This window comes from Mesoplodon densirostris, chromosome 12 (genome assembly GCF_025265405.1).
Source record: "Mesoplodon densirostris isolate mMesDen1 chromosome 12, mMesDen1 primary haplotype, whole genome shotgun sequence".
Lineage (NCBI taxonomy): Eukaryota > Metazoa > Chordata > Mammalia > Artiodactyla > Ziphiidae > Mesoplodon > Mesoplodon densirostris.
Window position 1 is genome coordinate 54,720,845 of NC_082672.1, and position 19,558 is coordinate 54,740,402.

At 37.2% G+C, this 19,558-nt stretch overlaps 1 protein-coding gene across 2 annotated transcripts in view; it reads left to right on the forward strand.

Annotated features, from left to right (window-relative positions):
- Positions 1-455: 455 nt before the first annotated feature.
- Positions 456-19,558, forward strand: part of HACE1 (HECT domain and ankyrin repeat containing E3 ubiquitin protein ligase 1) — a 93,302-nt gene continuing 74,199 nt past the window's right edge. Inside the window, exons 1-5 of one of the 2 annotated variants that reach the window (XM_060115001.1) lie at positions 456-786; positions 6,060-6,114; positions 7,121-7,210; positions 7,994-8,098; positions 14,409-14,484. In XM_060115001.1, the coding sequence (XP_059970984.1) occupies positions 711-786; positions 6,060-6,114; positions 7,121-7,210; positions 7,994-8,098; positions 14,409-14,484 (402 nt within the window). In that variant the 5' untranslated portion in view covers positions 456-710. The remainder of the gene's footprint in view (positions 787-6,059; positions 6,115-7,120; positions 7,211-7,993; positions 8,099-14,408; positions 14,485-19,558) is intronic. The other variant, XM_060115002.1, reaches the window with a different exon arrangement.

Genomic DNA, 19,558 nt, shown 5'->3' on the forward strand with positions numbered 1-19,558 from the left:
CCCAGCAGGGGAGACAAATAATTAAGCTACGGTTACGTTACTTGCAACGAAGGAAAAAGTGTATTCTGCGTTTGCATTTGTTTGACTTTATCATTCTTTAACATATGAAAATGTAATATTTCAACAGTTCATGTATCTGGAAAACAAATGTACCAAAACTGGGATGATTGACGATGGATTTAACGTGCAAATCCCCAATCGGCTATATAGGGGGGAGTGATAGAATTGAAGGGAGCTGCTCTCGTACAGCTTTGCGGTGCAGGAGAAGGGGCTCGTGGGAACACCCAATAAGTCCCTCCGCAAGCTTGCACACAGCTTCCCGCACACACCGCCCTACCCAGGCGTCTGCGTGGCAGGGGCGCGGAGCCAACACGGTCGCACCCAGCGTGGCTCCGCCCCGGGCGCGAGGCTCGGAACTACCGCTCCCAGAAGGCTGTGCGAGGCCGGGAGGGAAGAGGCGGTGGCGGCGGCAGGAAGGGCCCGAGCGCCGTCTCCGGCGACGGGTGTCCACTCGGTGGTCTGTCTGACGGCCCCCGGACGGAGGACGCGGTCCTAAACGGCCCCCGTAGCCCCGGGCGCTAGGCCGGGCGAACCGCCGCCTCCGCCCGCGGGACGGGCGCGGGGCGGGATGTAGGGCGCGGGGCGGGATGTAGGGCGCTGGGCGCGGAGGCCGCGGGCGCGGCAGGGTTAGCGCCTAGGGCGCGCCGAGGATGGAGAGAGCGATGGAGCAGCTCAATCGCCTGACGCGCTCGCTGCGCCGCGCGCGCACCGTAGAGCTGCCGGACGGTGAGCTGGCCGCGGTCTAGGGGCGCCGGGGGCGGGGCTCGGGGCGCGGGGAGGCCCGGCGGGGAAAACTAACCAAAAGCTGAACAAACGCCCACATTTACTTTCCTTGGCAGGGGCCGGGCTGGGACCCGCTGTTACCCCTCGCCCGCCGCTCCCGCCCGGGGCAGGTGGGAGTTTGGGGGAGGGGTCCGGGCTGTGAGGGTCCTGCTGCTAGAAGAAGTAGGACAGACCCAAGTCTCTCCAGACTATCAATTAGGGGTTTTGGCGAAGGAGCAGACATATCACCCGGAGGGAGGAGATCCGGATTCAGAAAACATCACAGTTGTGGGCCATTTTACAGTCGCTGCCTGCTGGGGCTAGAGAGATGCTCCCCAAGTAGTATTGTTTACTTTAAGCTGCTGAGGGGAATTAAACAGTCTTTTCTTTTTCTAAATGTAGAGCACTGTTGTATTTTGACAATAAATAAAAAGGATGTCAAATATCAAATATGTACTTGACGTACTGTGTGTGTTTACATATATACACTTTCCTTTAATATGCATGTCTGCCTTCATTTATTCATCAGACGGAGGGAGCTGGGGCGCTTCTGCAGAGAGGAGTGAGGCATGAGCCCTGTCGTTTAGGAATCTTAGTTCAGTGGGCCAGGATTTCTTCAGAATAGGTAAAACACTAGTAATAAAAGAGATGAGAAAGAAAGCCGTTTTGTTTGCAGCCTCATGAATTCGGATGGTTTAGTGGTAGTGGGAGAGGGCAGTGCTGTCTCTAAGAGGATCGATTCTGTATGTGCCCAACTGAGAGAAAGGGTAGGAGTTAAGTCTGGTGATTTTTTTTTTTAAATGCATTGCATTAGTTTATCTTTTATCTTTTTTTAAAATTTCTTTGAATTGCTGCTGGAGAGGTGATCTGTAAGGTTAGTGAAGGGGAACTTGGGTGAGAGCCATAAAAGAAATGGGGGACTGGAGACCTGGGGATAATTTTTCTGAAAAAAATTTTCCCTAGTCTCTACTTATGATTCAGAACAGGATGATTTGTGGCGACCGTTTCTCAAAAGATAATTTTGTACTTGGTACCTTGCTAGTGTAAAGTAATAGACTGAAAATGATCCTGATTTTAGGAACAAGACTTCTGGCTTCAACGTTTTCTTTCTCTGTTTTCTTTCCACCTTCCACCTTTGAGTCCATTTCTTAAGTGCTGCTCTCACTCATATTCCGCAAATTATTGGTATCCGTTGCTGCGTGTGTAGTAGTTTCATTTACATGGTATTTGTATTGCTCAGTTTAAATCCCATTTTTTTTAACGTAAATGTGACTTAGAAGACTTTGATAATGTTTCCTGTTTTAAAAGTAATGTGTTTTCATTGTGGAAAATTTTGAAAAGAAAGAAAAACAAAATAATCGTCATTTCACACCCAGTGATCAACAATGTTAGTATTTTCTTTATTTCCTTCTATTATTATTTTTTCTTTCTCTACTGAAACTAAGATCATACTGCATATAGTCTTTTATTTTGCTTTTAGAAAACATAGAACATTTTTTATATCTTTAAATATGCTTAATTATTTTGTAGGATTTAATGTAGGTTTATTTGGTAGGTTAATATGTAACAAATATTGAATCTAATTTTTGTTTTTATAATAGATTTTATGAGGAACAGCTTTGTACATTTTTAAATCTCAGTCTGCCTTTATAAATATTTCCTTAGGATTATTACATAGAAGAATATAGATCTAATTATATCAGCATTTTTAAGACTGAGTATCAACCTCTCAACTCTTTGGAAAGGAAAGTTCCACCGACAGTCTGAGAGTCCCTGGAAACTAGAGTTATTAAAAATAAAACTTTTTCCCATGTTGCTTACATTTGTTTTTCTTTGATTATAGTGAGTTTGCTCATCCTGTCCTTTTAATTTATCTTTGTCCCAAAGTTCTGATGAACCTTTTTGAATTCTCTGAGATTGGCCCTTTCAAATGTGTGTGTGTGTATGTGTTACATTCTAATTATAAAAATCTAGATTGTTGTGCTTTCATTTTAAGGGCTGAACAGAAGTTCTGATATCTGTCTAAATTTAGGAAATAATCAGATGTTTATCTTGCCTTGTTAGACTTCAGTGATTAATAAGCACTTGATTGGAGCTAATTATTAAGGTTGGAAAGTTTTTAATCAGCCCTCACTCTAAAATTAACTTTGTTGCATAGGATTAACCTGCAGATATTTTATTTATTGAATTGAATTCTGGGAAGACATATTCATGTTTCCTTGGGATGATGAAAACCTGAGTATTCCCACTAAGTAATGGAGTGCAGGTTGTTGAGTTATCTTAGGCAGGGCTAACAGGAATATTCTTGTGAGAGAGGAAGTGAAGGGAAAACAATTATTTTAGGGTTATAGATTCTCTGTGGACTTTAAAAAGTTGGCTTATATTATTCACTTATGTGGAGAAAGGAATCTTTACTGCATTTACAGTGAATGTAATTTGTTTAATAAAATAATAGAACTGGAGCCCATTTGAGCGTATATTTGAATGATGATTAGGATAATTATCAATTTTTAAAAAAATCTCTCCCATTTTATGGTTTGATGAGACATTGAATATAGCATAGTGAATCTGAGCTTCCTGTTCTTTGAGGTTTTCCTTTTAGTTGCTGAGTTCTTAAATGTCATTAATAAAAATGGCCAACATATCTGATAAAGTGAGAGACTGATTAAACTTTTCTTATCACTCTGAAAACTTTTGTTATATACCTAGTTCTCAAGGTTTCTTCATGAGTGTGGAGAAGGAAGCACCTGACAGCAAATTTTATTCAGTACTTTCTTAGTATGGTATTTCCTGGATAGTTTCCTTCTAGCATCATAGTTGTGGTTATATTTGTGTCTTCATACCTTTTAGCGTATGTGAGCTATTTTTTTTAATAAGATTAGATACTACTTAAAAAACAAGATCTACCTCTAAATTTTATCCAAATGAACACCCTATAAGTAAAACCCATGCGAACCTCATGGTGCTCACTTAAAAGTATGTACTATCTTGATTTATAAGTTTAAATTTACAAATAAGGGTATTTCCTGTTTATGACTTTGTTTATTATGGAGTGACTTAATTGAAGTTGTCATGGTTTGGAAGTTCAGATTTTTATTGGGGCGTGTATTATATGAGAGAGAAAGAATGTTGCCATGCTGAGGGAGGCTTAGTGCAGTGCTTTTCAACTCCTTTTGGTGACTCACTGTTAGATAATGAGAATAATTTAGTGGTTGCAGTCAGCATTTTGAAAAAATTGAGATGGACAAGAATAAAACAAGTTAGACTGTATTGTACATGTTAAGAATAGTATTGTAGACCTTTTGGCTATTTATATAGTGTATACTGGGGGCAGTGGAAGATTTTTCTTGTGGGGGCTTTGGAATCAGCCAGCTTTGAATTCCAGTTTAGCCACTTAATGCCACCATCACATGGCTTATTACTTTACTTAGTGCTTCAGCTTCCTCATTTGTAAAATAGGGATAATACTAGTACCTACTTCATAAAGTGGCTGTGAAGATAAAAGAGATGATGCATATGCACGTGAAGTGTTTAGAACAGTGCCTTTAAGGTAATGGTTTAAAACATGTTGGCTGTGATTAGTAGGATTCTTTGGTTATTATTATTATAGTGAAAGAGTTGTTGCATCTGCATACTGTACTTGTGAATGTTGACTAGGACTAAATTGCTCTTCGTGTATACATTCAAAAATAGTAAAATAATGGGGCTTCCCTGGTGGTGCAGTGGTTGAGAGTCCGCCTGCCGATGCAGGGGACGCGGGTTCGTGCCCCGGTCCGCGAAGATCCCACATGCCGCAGAGCGGCTGGGCCTGTGAGCCATGGCCGCTGAGCCTGCGCATCCGGAGCCTGTGCTCCGCAATGGGAGAGGCCACAACAGTGAGAGGCCCGCGTACCGCAAAAAAAAAAACCCCAAAAAACAAAAAAAAAAACCCCAAAACTAAGGAATTAATATTGGTGTAATACTGTTAGCCACATTCCAGACTTTGATTAGAACTTCATGAGTTTTCCCACTAATGTCTTTTTTCTATTTTAGGATCCAATTTAGGATACCACGTTGTATTTAGTTGTCATGTTTCCTTAACCTCCCCTGAACTGTGATATTTCTTCAATTTTTCCTTGACTTTAATGTTCTTGATTAAGAGGACTGATCAGGTATTTTGTGAAATTCCCCTTAATTTGGGTTTGTCTGATGTTTTCCCATGAGTAGATTAAAGTTACAGATTTTTGGCAAGAATGCTACAAAAGTGATGTGCCCTTCTCAGTGGAAACTCAAGGGCTACAAGATATTGATATGTATTATTTCTGGTGATGTTACCCTTTATTAGATGATTAAGGTGATAATCTGCTGGGTTCTCCACTGTAAATTCACTGTGGGGGAAATACTTTGATACTATGCAAATATCCTTTTTCTCAAACTTTAACTCATAAATTTTAGTATTGCTATTAACTTTTTAAGGGCTAAATGGGACTTGTCAGGGTTACTTCTCTGTAAGTAACTTATTAAAAAACATAAAGCTCTAATATGCATTGATTTGAGGAATGACCATTAGTAATACATAAAAGTAAAGTCAGGGACTTCCCTGGCGGTCCGGTGGTTAAGACCTCGCCTTCCAAAGCAGCGGGTGCGGGTTTGATCCCTGGTGAGGATCCCACATGCCTTGTAGCCAGAAAAACCAAAACATAAAACAGAAGCAATATTGTAACAAATTCAATAAAGACTTTAAAAATGGTCCACATCAAAAAAAAAAAAATTCAAACACTATCTGAAATTTATATAAGTATCACATGAGATCATAGATGTTATTGACTTTTAACTTCTTTTGGATCATATTTCTGTGAATTTATTCTATAAAAGATAATAAATGAAAATGTGAGGTAAGTAATAAGTAAAAATAAGACTTTAATGCTGTTTCATAAAAGCTTCTAAAAATTTCTTGTGTTATTGACAAGGAGCAAATACTATGTATATGTAATGTTTTAAAATAATTTTAGCATATTTATCTTTGATATTCATATATACTTAACATTCCTCCAAAGTACTTGTAATTACGATGAAACATTGTGCATTATTGCAAATCTTGCAATACCTCTGGTGTTTTTCACTATCCGTAATCTTCTTCCACCTCTTCTCCTAGCTTTTTATTTAGAGTTAAGAAAACTCTAAAGTAGTCATAAGTATCGCCCTTTGGAAAAAGTAGGAGATAAATTAATTCCTTTTCTTTTTTTTTTAACACTTAGATAATGAAACTGCTGTTTATACATTAATGCCAATGGTTATGGCTGATCAACACAGGTGAGTGCCTATTTACAAATTTATATATTTTTTTCCACAAATTTATATTTTTTAAGAATATAAATTTACTTAAATGTTGTGTACACACACAAACACACCATAGAGTTTGGACATAGGTTTTGTCCTGCGGCAAGTTATTTAACCTCTATTATAATTTTCTGTCTGTGAAATAAGAAACAAGATTTTCTAAGATGTGTATCAACTGTAAAATTCTATGATAAGAGATTTTCTAAATGCGTAGTCAGAACTTAAAACAAGTATTTGCTTGGTCACTGACAGTGAAAAAAACATTATGATGGTTTCTGTTAGAGGTCACTACTGATCTTTATAGCAAAAAGTTAGGACTGATGGACAAGTTATTCCCTAATATTCTACTACTTTGATGTTCTTTCTGTTGATGTAGTGTTGACACTTTTTTTTGCAGGGCGCACGTGAGGTGTGGTTGTCTGGCTGTGTGATGAGATGTTTATACTTATAATAGACAGCTCTGCTGTGGTTAGCCATTGGGTAGTTTGGTATTATCAGGAGAAAGTAAAGAGACACTGTATTTTCAAACACGTTTAAAATATAAATGATTTTTTTGCTTTGAACTCCTGTCTGATATAATTAAAACATGTTTTTGTCTGATTTTTCTTATTTGACCAAAATTAATATAGATAGGCTCAACTTTCTGCAGGGGGAGCAGCCAGTCCTACTCTCTTTGCTTCTCAAGAATCTAGTGGGAGCTGAAGCCAACTTAGGTGTCCTCAGAGCAGGTGACATAGTCAGAGCGGCAGACGAGGAACCCTTCAGCACCAGTTTATAGGTGAGGGCAGTTGGTTTCTGGATGATGCTGCACTGGCTGCTGCTGTGCTACGCTTAGAGAGTAGTGCCTTGTTTTTTGGCTGATGTGGGACAAAACCTTTTGAATAATTGGTAAGAGTAACACTAAACAGCTATTAACTTGAGTTATTATGTTTCTAAAAACTTTTTTTTTAAACCTTGACTCAATTTTCTTTTGGCATAGGTCTGTTTCTGAACTACTATCAAATTCAAAGTTTGATGTCAATTATGCATTTGGACGTGTGAAAAGAAGCTTGCTTCACATTGCAGCAAAGTAAGACTAAGACATTTTGGATTAAATTTTGGTCTAGAGTAATGATCAGTAAGCTTTGAATCAGTGTGTTCCATAGTAGTTATGGAGAGAGATGAGAACAGACAGCTGAGTGGTTCTTTGTTTTGTCGAGGGCATAGTGTGCTATGCTTACATTCTTTCACTAGATAGATTGTTAATCTTGGGATTGGACTCAAGTCTTATATCTGATGTTTTAGCTTGCTCTAGATCAGATTAGAGGAGGTTAGGCACGGGGATTATCTTTCCTGGATATACTTAAGAGGGTACATTCACCAAAATTTTACTTTTATCCCACCAATATAAGATTTTATATGCTAATTTCATGTGAAGTTGTTGGCTTTATATTTTTTATTTAGCTGTGGGAATGATTTTTATTCATAATTTTCCAGTGTGTAACTAATCAATTTGTTGATATCTCATCACCCTTTAGGATTTAGGTAGAGATTACTCTACCTAAATAAAATTGATTTTTCAATATAAATTTGGATTCTGGAAAGCCAAAAGTTAAGAGTACTATATGGTTTCTTTTATGTGCTAATACTTTATTTTGCTTTATATGAACTTCTCAAATACTTCATAGCTTTTGCAGTAGAATGTACCATCTTGAAAGTAGAGGATATTTACTATTTGTGACAGGAGTTAAATTGTAGGTCAATATGGACCCCCAAAATAATGTGTTTAATAGGGCTTTTTGTTTTTTAATTAAGCTATGTCAACTATGGCTGTTTGTTAAATGTGTCTGAACTGTTTTTAATATTGTTTTAGTTGTGGATCGGTGGAATGCTTGGTTCTGCTTTTAAAGAAAGGAGCAAATCCTAACTATCAAGATATTTCAGGCTGTACACCCCTTCATTTGGCAGCTAGAAATGGGTAAATATTTTTTCTTAAGTAGCTTAAGTGGTATTATCAGTTATGACTAAGAGTAGTCAAGGTACTCTACCTTCATTTGGGAATTTTTTTTTTCTTTTCCCCAATATTTGCCTTGGGAAGAGGGCCTTGGATTATTTTGTTACACTTTTAAATAACTATAATTTTAATAATTTATTAAGTTTACTAATATTTTTCTTCTTGAAGATATATTTGTCAAAGTTTATTTTTACTAGTATTATAATGACATTTTCTGAAAAGCATAATTTTCACCTCTTTGTTTTAGTGTGCTTTTTCCTGGTAGTCTTTTGCCTTGTCGAACTCCATGGCTTATTTTCCACATTGTTTAGTTAATTTCATTAATGCAATTAAAGGCAAAGTAAATACATTATACTTAGTTTTTTTTTTAAAAATAAATTTATTTATTTTTGGCTGTGTTGGGTCTTTGTTGCTGCATGCGGGCTTTCTCTAGTTGTGGCAAGTGGGGGCTACTCTTCGTTGCGGTGCACGGGCTTCTCATTGCGGTGGCTTCTCTTGTTGAAGATCACGGGCTCTAGGCGTGCGGGCTTCAGTAGTTGTGGCTTGCGGGCTCTAGAGCACAGGCTCAGTAGTTGTGGTGCACGGGCTTAGCTGCTCCGTGGCATGTGGGATCTTCCCGGACCAGGGCTGAAACCCATGTCCCCTGCATTGGCAGGCGGATTCTTAACCACCGCGCCACCAGGGAAGTCCCTATACCTAGTTTTTTTGTCAAGAATTTCAGATAGTCACATCTCTGTGTCTGCCTCCACAATATTTTTCTGTTGGACTGAGAAACCAGACTAAAATAGTTGGAATTATGTTTAAAATGAAAATAAGTAGTTTTTGATTCAGGGCTTGAGGAACTTTACATTTATAAATATTTTTTGAATGCTGGAAAACTTTTCTTTGAAAGACTATTCCTATGTGTCGCTTCTTTTGGTTACTCTTGGAAGTATTTTTGTTGACTGTTTGGAACAGGAATTCTAGGTAGTTGAGGTGGCTGCCTAAGTGAGATGGATATGGGGCTAAAATTGTCCACTGCCTCAGTCTGAGGCCAAATTTTTGTAGACAAGGATTAAAGTGGAACCAGAAAGACAAGAACCATAGTGGTGTCTCAGTTGGACAGAGGAGAAGCATAGCCCTTTGACCCTGTCTGGTCTGTCCCATTTCCTGACTTAGCACGTGAACCAGTTTAGTTGTCCACTGTTGCAAGAGGTAACGTGCTGATTAAACAATTGTTTTTCTAATAATTGGCCACATTAGGTATGCTGTAGGGTGTCACGCCCAAGGTCATAGACTAAATCATTCATTCCCTTGTTGAACTGATCTCAGGTCTAGATACATTATCCCAAATGTTGGTAGGATAGTGACAAAGCTCTCTGAAAAAGTTACACATAGAAAAATATCTTAGTACAGTGTCTCAACAACTGTAAATGAAAGGACAGATTGGAGCACAGCAGGGATAAAATGTCTGCTGCTGTTGTATTAGGAGACTTAGTCATTTAGGAGACCATTGCTTTTTTTTTTTTTTCCCAACTTTGTTGAGGTATAATTGGTAAATAAAATTATAATATATTTAAAGTGTGCATCATGATGATTTGATCCATACATTGTGAAAGGATTTCTGTCATCTAGTTAATTAACATATCCATCACCTCACATATTTATCTTCTTTTTTTTTTTGGTGAGACATTGAATTTGGAGACCATTACATTTTAAAGATGAAGAAATATAACAGATATTATTACATAATTCATATGGTAAATCAGTGAAGAGAAAAGGAGTAAGAAGAGTCCATGACCCTAACATAACATCTAACTTGCTGCCTTTCTATTTCTATAAAGATTACTTTTGATATTCCATACTTAACTATTTTGGTTTTTATATATTGAATGAATGCCTTGTACAACTTAGAGGTGCTCAGTAAATGTTTAAGTGACTTGATTACTTGTTGCTTCCTGTAGCTTTTGATGGCTTCAGAAATAGTCTTTGTCTCTAATTTCTCTATAAGTTCAAATTTGTCTAGACTGAAGCAGAAGTCATAGGTGAATTCTACCCCTTTTGCTGGTCTATCTGGTTTATGGGGGTTTTTGTTTTGTCCCCTCATCTATAGTTGTCAGAAGGGTAGCGTATTTCTCTTGGCCTGCTTTAGTGTTTCTGTCTTCAGCCATCAGTGCATTAATACTAAAATGCCCTCCTTTCCAGTGGAAAACCCAGTAAGCTGCCTCCGAGCACGTGGATGACTGGTCCCTGTGTCATTTGGGTTACCATAAACTTCTTATAATTGTTGCAGTATCTGGGCAGGAAAATAGTTGTTTCCTGTACAGTAGGATCCAGCATTGCTCATGCTTGTATGAGAATACAAAAAGGGAAGACTTAAAAATTATTGTATATCCTTACATTGCATATTGGTCAGATTTGAAACATTTTTTCTTTTTTCTTTTTTGAAAATTTTTTTGCCGCACCGCACCAGGATGTGGGATCTTAGTTCTTCAACCAGGGATTGAACCCGCGCCCCCTGCAGTGGAAGTGTGGAGTCTTAACTACTGGACTGCCGGGGAAGTCCCAGGAACATTTTTTCTTTATTTTTTGGGCTAGATTGTGAGCTCATAAAGGGCAGAACTCATGTATGTGTTAGTTAACATTTTAGCTCCATTCTAAGTAAAATTGGTGTGCACTTAGTTGGTCTTTTTGATTTACTCAGGGTTCTGGAAAATAGCAATAATGATTATTAAGTAAGAAAAAGGATATAGTTCTCTCATATTGCCCTGTACCTTTTGCAGTTCATTTTTGGGAGGGAGATAATGGATTGCTGCTTTTCTTCAACAACCTCTACCCTAAACACTTCTTTGGAGCTTTTTCCCTGGTACAGTCCCACCTAAGTGTTTATTTTGACAATATGCCAGTGGTCCACGACAGGCTTCTGAATAGATTTTAGAAATCCAGCAATATGGGTGCAGACACACACACACACAGACACACACAGACACACACATAATTTAAACAATGCAATATTAATTTTAATAAGACTTTCTGGTCTGTTGCCTCACGTTATTGAAGATTTATTTTCTAAGGTTTTCATAACAGTGTGTTCGATGAAGGAACTTTGTAAACTTTTGAACTTAAAAGTTTACTCAGAGCTTTATTTTCTTCCATTTCTTTGATTATAAAGCTAATTTTAAATGACATTTAACCTCATTTTAGATATAAAAAATCAAAGTAAGGAAAGTAATTCATTCTCTTTTAAAAGGTTTATTCAGTTAATAAAAATTTTAGCTATTGATTATAAGATTTAATAATTAGTAATCAGTTAGCTATGCTTAGTACTGAGTTGATTAAAGAAATATGATATAATCCATGGCACGAAGATATTTATTATCTGAGTAAATAGTTATATATACTACATGTATTATGTATATTCTCTGTATGTCATATATATATGTGTGTGTGTGTGTGTGTGTGTGTATAGCATACTTGCAAAGGGTTCCTGGACCCAGTTCCACTGTGTGTGTGTGTGTGTGTGTGTGTGTGTGTGTGTGTGTGTGTGTGTGTACACGCTTCCCCATACCAACAAGCAATTCTCAGGTGCCAGCAGAGTGTCCTAGAAGTCAGCTCAATTCTGACACTATGTACCTTCAGGTAGAAGCAGATTCTGTAGGTAAAGGGCTCAGTCCTATAAGACCACTCTCTACTTCAGATGCCATTTGCAAGCTCAGTCACAAGTGGTGCTTCTGACTGACTACAAATTGGAGGTTCCGACAACCCCCTCCAACTCAGGATTCCAGTCGAAAGTCCAGGTTGTTACCAGTACTTTTGACTGACTGGCTATAAATCAGAGGTTCCCATGATCCCTTTCTTGGGTTCAATTAATTTGCTAGAATGGCTCACAGAACTCAGGAAAATCTGTTTGTTTACTCACTAGATTACTGATTTATTATAAAAGGGTATTAAAGGATACAAATCAATAGCCAAATGAAGAGACAGATACACAGGGTGAGGTCCTGAACAAAGAAGGTCCCGGCATGGTCACATGGAGAAACATTTTGATTCCCATCCGGGAAGCTCTCCCTGAAAGGGACAAAAAGCTCTCCTTTTGGGTCTTTTGCAGGCTTCATTAGTCATGATTGACTTAAATCATTGGCCACTAGCAGTTGATTCAACCTCCAGGTGCTCTCCCCTCCCTGGAAATCGGGGTGGGACTGAAAGTACCCTGTAGTCATGTGGTTGGTTCTCCTGGCAACCAACCCCCACCCTTGGGTGGGACCCAAAATTCACCTTCCCTGAAACGTTTTCAGGAAGTGAGGGCCATTGCCCTTAACTGCTTAGAAAATTCCAAGGGTTTGGGAGCTGTGACCCAAAAAGTGTGGATTAAGACCAAATATATGTTTTTCCTATAAATCACAGTATCTCAATACTCATATTAATGTTATATATACTATATTGTGTAACATACATAATATGTTATTACACATACCCTGTTTTATATTTTTTATGTATATATATGTGTGTGTGTGTGTGTGTATATATATATATATATATATATATATATATATATATAATTAACTAGATCATATACTGTTTCATGCCATGGACTAAATCATATTTCCTTAATTCAATACTGAGCATAGTTAAGCATATACATAAAAAGCATATTTTATTTATATATATATGGTGTGTGTATCACTTTGTTTCCAAAGCATGAATTTTCATTTAATTATTTAATGAAGGGGAAATTGAGATAAATACTGAAGAGTGACTAGGAATGGCTCAGGCTAGGAGGAAATATTGTGAGCAAAATGAAGTGGTACGCAGTTCAAAAGGCGGCAAAGGACTTTTGTAGACATGTCTCCAAATAAGATACGTAGGCCAATAAGAACATGAAAAGATGCTCAATACCCCTAATCAGGGAAATGCAAATTAAAACTACATTGAGATACCAACTCACATTCATTAGTATGGCTATCAGAAAAACAGTGTTGACAGAATGACAAGTGTTGATGAGGATGTGGAGAAATTGGAACCCTTGTGCTCTGTTGGTGGGAAAGGAAAATGGTACAGATGCTCTGAAAACTAGTTTGGTGCTTCCTCAAAAAATAAAAAATAGGATTATCATATGGGAAATTCCTTGGCTGTACGGTGGTTGGGATTCCTCGCTTTCACTGCTGAAGGCCCAGGTTCAATCCCTTGGTCAGGGAGCTAGAATCACACAAGCTGCATGGCATGGCCAAAAAAAAAAAAAAAAAGAATTACCATATGACCCAACAGTCCCACTTCTGGGTATATAACACCCCCAAATTTGTCACAGGGTCTTGCAGAAATATTTGTATACTTGAGCTCATAGCAGTATGATTCATAGTAGCTAAAACAAAAGGAACCTATGTGTCCATTGACAGATGAATGGATAAGCAAAATGTGGTATATACATACAATGGAATATTATTCAGCCTTAAAAAGGAAAGAAATTCTGACATATGCTACAACATGGATGAGCCTTGAGGACATTATACTAAGTGAAATAAGCCAATCACAGAAAGACAAACTGTATGATTCCACTTTTATGAAGTACTTAGATAAGCCCAAATCATAGATACAGAAAGTAGAATAGTGGTTGCCAGGGGCTAGCGGGAGAGGGAATGGGGAGTTATTGTTTAATGGATATAGAATTTCAGCTTTGCAAGCTGAAAAGAGTTCTTGAGATGGATGGTGGTGATGGTTGCACAACAATATGAATATACTTAATATCACTGAACTGTACACTTAAAAATGGTTAAGATGATAAATTTATGTTATGTGTATTTTACCACAGTAAAGTAAATTGAAAAAGAAGTGAAGTAGGTAGGGGGATGAATAGATAGGCATTTTATTAATTTTGTGGTTTTTATAACTCACCTTAGTATTTTAAATATTTTGCAATTGAGAATGTAGGATACAACATTGAGACATCATTTTACGCTGTCCATTCCCCTTCCATTAGACTGATATTGTCTGACATTTCTAATGAAGATTACTATTCCAAATATTCTGTCAACTCTAGGAGTTTCTGAGCATTTTGAATGATGAATTTGTCCCAATGGCATGAAAACCTCATTGTGCCTTTTCTTTATCCTATTATCTTTGAGTCATAGAAAAAATTTTGTGTTTTGTTTCCGATGTTACAGTACTTATTTAAATATTGCAGATGGAAGTTGATATTTGCCATTAATTAATGTTGAGTATAGTTACTGTTTCAGTAAAATACTTGTCATTTGTTTATTTTTCTAGTACCAGTTATCTGTGACTGTCTCTTTCTTTTCAGGCAGAAGAAATGCATGAGTAAATTATTAGAATACAATGCTGATGTCAACATTTGTAATAATGAAGGCCTTACAGCAGTAAGTACTAAGAATTTTTATCTGCGATTTAAAAAATACTTTTTAGAAAATAATATTGAAGGTGATAGTAATGCAAAGTGTAGTACAGGTATTTGTGCAGTTACCTCTTTGTGGTAATTGGGAAGATACAGAATGATTGAGACACAGTTCTCAGCTATGTTTATTTATTTATTTATTTATTTATTTTTTTTCTCTTTTTTTAGCTATGTTTATTAAGAGAAGTTATGGTTCACCATGTTTCCCCTTTCCCCTTATTTTTTACCTTTATGACCTTTCATTTATTTTGAAGTCTTGATCCCCTAGCTTTTGTCACTGACTTTCAAGGGAGTTTGTAGGAGCATCTCCACTAAGGTGTGTTATGAGTTCATTATAGGACAGCTGTTTTTCATTATGTCCTTTTAAATTCTTTTAATATGTACATGGTAGGAAAATTTGGATGGCTATGTTTTTATAACTTATCTTAGTTTTAAAAAGGAAAGGAAAAAAAAAAAAGGAAAGGAAATAAAAGGTAACTAAGGGAATGATCACTCACCTGTACTCCCTGCACTCAGAGATAATCACTGTTAATATTTTAGCCTGTATCCTTTCAGACTTGTTATATCTTACTTAAACTAGTATTTTTATCCTTTTTGCCATGTCACTTTCTTTTCAAAAATATGATATTTTTTTGATCCACATAGATATTATAGGGAGGGTGGTGTGGGATATTTCTGAAGAGATTGTTGAAATCCAAAAATTTTAATCATACTGTCATTTAATGGAGCATATTTGATTTAGAAGTAGAGATAAAATAGAATTATGTGATTACTGAGAAATTGTTTTAATTAACTGGATAGTGGAAATCCTTTCACAATGTATATCAAATCATTGTGATGTATACTTTAAATGTCTTACAGTTTTGTCAATTATACCTCAATAAAGCTGAACTTTTTTTTTTTTTTTAACCTTCCTTTGGTAGTTTTTGTAAATTTTGAATCCTTTAATATGTGAATAAAGAAGAATATTGAGTATTTACATACCATGCTAGTTTTCAAAGCCTTTCTGATTAAATTTTTTTTTTCCAGTGGGCAGGGAGGGAGCTGGGGCATAAAAAAACCAGCTTTCCTAAGATGTGAGTTATTCTGAGAATGACTTGTTAAAGATTAAGTTCAATCATGATTATTATATGGAATTCACAATTCTTGTGATAATCTACATTTTTGTTACATAGTAACAATATAACACCATTTACTCTGTAAAGAAAAACTGTATTCCAAATATCTACAGGATACTATAGTGATATGGTAGGTACCACAGAGGGTTATGGAACTGACATAGCTCTATCCTTAGGACACTCTCTAGTATAGGCAAGATAAGATGCTCAGTACTAACATAGTCTGTTTAATCGCATAAGTTTTTATCTGCTAATTTTCCCCCTTCACTCCTGAACTTTAAGGGAAGTGGAATATAAAATTTTTTAAAATAAAATTTTTATTAAAAAGTTATTCATGCATGTATTTAAAGAGTCAAATGATTCTACAAGGCTTATTATATAAAAATAGTCTCAGCTCTTTTTCTGCCTGGGACCAATCTCAGTGTTCTGTCCTGTGGCCCTGATTGGTGTCATGTGCCTCCTTCTCTTAGAAACAATTCTGGCCACCAAGCATGTTCCTGCCTAGTCCCAGATCACATGATGGAATTAGTTCAACAGCCAGGCACATTGACCCCATCAGCTGAAGGAAGCTAGCTAGGATGGTGGAAATGTGGTGCTGCAGAATTGAATAGTGGCCACCAAGCATGTGGGGCAGTAAAGTCAAGGGCTCCTGAGATGGAAGAACCTTCAGTGGGGAGTCAAGGTCCCCAGGATTTTTCATACAAAAGGAGAGAACTGTTCACGGCATACTCTGTAGGCTGATCACCCTCACAAAGGACTCCTCATGTTTCTTCATTCATTTGTTCTTTGAACAGGATTTTCTTGGATACCTATTATGTGCTAGGCACTTTACTGGTATGGGGTTAGAGCAGTAATTTGACTGATGCAGTCCTTGTCTTCCCCAAACTTCCAAGGAAGTCAGGATAGGCAACAGGCAATGGTGACACACTGTAATGAATGTTAACATAGGTGATGGAGATGCTTTAGAAGTCAGAGCAGGGGACCCATCCTCACCAATGGCATTGGAGGAGGCATCCCAGGGAAGTATCACAAGAGCTGAGGCCAAAGGGACAAACAGAAGTTAGACTGGTGTAAGTGGTGATTGTGAGGTTGGGAGTGGTAGTGGGGTTCTAGCTCTGTGGAATAGGTTGGCAAAGCCTTGGAGATGCAAGAGAGCATGCTACATTGGAGCAGTGACCTTTACTGGTGTTCAGATACCCCTGGGGGTTTATGAAGACTTCCAAAGGTCTGTAGCATGGATAGTTAAGGGAATCACTTTCCAGGTCTTCAGCCTTTATATATGTGCTTCTTTCTTAAGCTGAGCTACTCAAGAACACCTTGCCCTTCCCTCCTTCACCTTCAAAATCACTCTTCTATCACTTTTATGTTTTTATTTATTTTTATTATTTATTTATTTATTTATTTATTGAAGCATAGATGATTTACAGTACTCTTAACTGAGCCTTTTGTAGTACGGAAGTTTTAAATTTTGATGTTCAGTATATCAGTTTTTCCATTTATGGATTGTGTTTTTGGTATCAAGTTTAGGAACTCTTTGCCTAGCTGTACATCCTGAAGATTTTCTCTTATCTGTTTCAAAAAGTTTTATACTTTTACATTTTACATCTAAGCCTGTGATCTATTTTGAGCTAATATTTGTCTGTGATGCTTAAGTCAAGGCTTGTTTTTTTAACCTATGGAGTCTAGTTACTCTAGCACTGTTTGTTGAAAAGGCTTTATACTTCCTGCGTGAAATTGGTTTTGTCTCTCTCTCAAGAATCTTTTGGGCATATTTGTATGGGGTTATTTCTGGGTCCTCAGTTCTGTTCCAGTGATCTGTCTGTCCCTTTGCCAATACCACGCTGTCTTGGTTACTCTAGCTATATAGTAAGTCTTAATATCAGGTAGAGTAATTCCTCTCACTTTATTTTTCTTTGTCAAGATTGTGTTAGCTACTCTGGTTCTTTGCCTATACATGTACATTTTAGAATAAACTTGTCTTTGAGAAAAAACCTTGCTGAGATTTTTTATTGGAATTGCATTAAGCCTGTAGATCATTTTGGGGAGAATTGACATCTTTACTATGTTGAGTCTTCCAATCTATAAACACAGTATGTCTCTCCGTTTATTTAGGTCTTTGATTTCTTTCATCAGAATTTTGTATTATTCAGCTTACAGATCTTGTGCATGTTTTAATTGTATAGCTAGGTATTTTATTTTCTTTGGAGCAATTGTAAGTGACATTGTTTTTATTTTTTAATTTAAAAAAATTATTTATTTATTTATTTTTGGCTGCGTTGGGTCTTCGTTGCTGCGCACAGGCTTTCTCTTGTTGCGGTGAGCGGGTGCTACTCTTTGTTGCAGTGCACGGGCTTCTCATTGCAGTGGCTTCTCGTTGTGGAGCACGGGCTCTAGGCATGCGGGCTTCAGTAGTTGTGACATGCAGGCTCATTAGTTGTGGCACACGGGCTTAGTTGCTCCGTGGCATGTGGGATCTTCCAGCACCAGGGCTCAAACCTGTGTCCCCTGCATTGGCAGGTGGATTCTTAACCACTGCACCACCAGGGAAGTCCCACGACATTGTTTTTAATTTTTATTTCTGCATGTTCATTGATAGTACATGGAAATGCAGTTGCCTTTTATGTGTTGATCATGTAGCCTGTGACCTTGCTGAACTCACTTATTAGTTCTAGGAGTTTTTGGTAGATTCCTTGGGATTTTCTACATAGACAGTCATGTCATCTGCAAATAGAGATAGTTTTATATTTTCCTTTCCAATCTGTATATCTTTTATTTCTGTTTCTTCCTTTATTGAACCTTAACATTTTTTTTGTTTTCTAAATACGTGTTGTTAATTCATTACTAGACTTCCCTGAGCCTTGTAAATATCCTCATAACATGTGTGCAGTACCTTTCAGCTTCTTGAATAGTTTTGAAGGAGTCTGTTATGGAGACTGCTGTTCTCTAAGTGAGATTGGTTGAGTTCTAGGCCTGCTTTACAGCGTTATTTGGAGTATCTCTTCACCATCATCCCGGAGATTCCTTTGCCTTTCTCTTGTTTTATAGGCACACCTCAGAGATACTGCAGGTTCTGTTCCTGACCATGTCAATAAAATGAATACTGAGATAAAGCAAGTCATACAAATATTTTGGTTTCCTAGTGCATATAGAAGTTATATGTAACTTCAAGAAGTGCAGCAGAGTGTTACTACGTATTCTTGAGCCTTTGGGGAGTTCTGTGATTTGAATCTACCTTCTTGGTGCTCTATTACTGGTTTAGGATTCAGCTCTTTGTTCTGACAATTCAGACAAAAGCTTCCAGCTTCCAAAATGTGTTACTTTTGTATTCTCTCCTTTTCTTTTTCTTAATAGGTCTGTCCTTTAAGAAAAAGTACTCTTTACTGTCATTTCAGTGATGTTCGGGGAAGAAGTAGGAGCTGATGCATGGGTTCAGAGTTACCATTTTAAAACAAAAGTTTCATGATATATTTTTTTAATGGAAAAGAAGTCAGATGAAAAATGCATGGACAGCGTAGTCCAAAGTTTTAACATTGATTATCTTTGTGTGGTAGACTTACAGGTGTTTTATATTTTTTTAATCCTCCCCATATATGTTATTTATATATGTTACATGCATTATGTGTAAAATATAGGAAGTAAAGAATATGACACCTACTGTCATATTAATTACTTTTTTAACTTACGTTTGTTTCTGGGGGAGGAAAAATATCCAGTACCTCTTCTCTAGAGATAAGCTACACATACAGTCCATGGTCATCTAAGAAGCAGAGTATTTATTTGGTGATCCTAAGTTTAGGATTTTCAACTACTTTGAAACCATGAAATGCTTGATTTTGAAGTACATGGTGGTGTAACCTACATCCTGATACATATTTTTTCCCCATATAAAAATATAGGAAAAAAGTATATTGGCTTAAAATT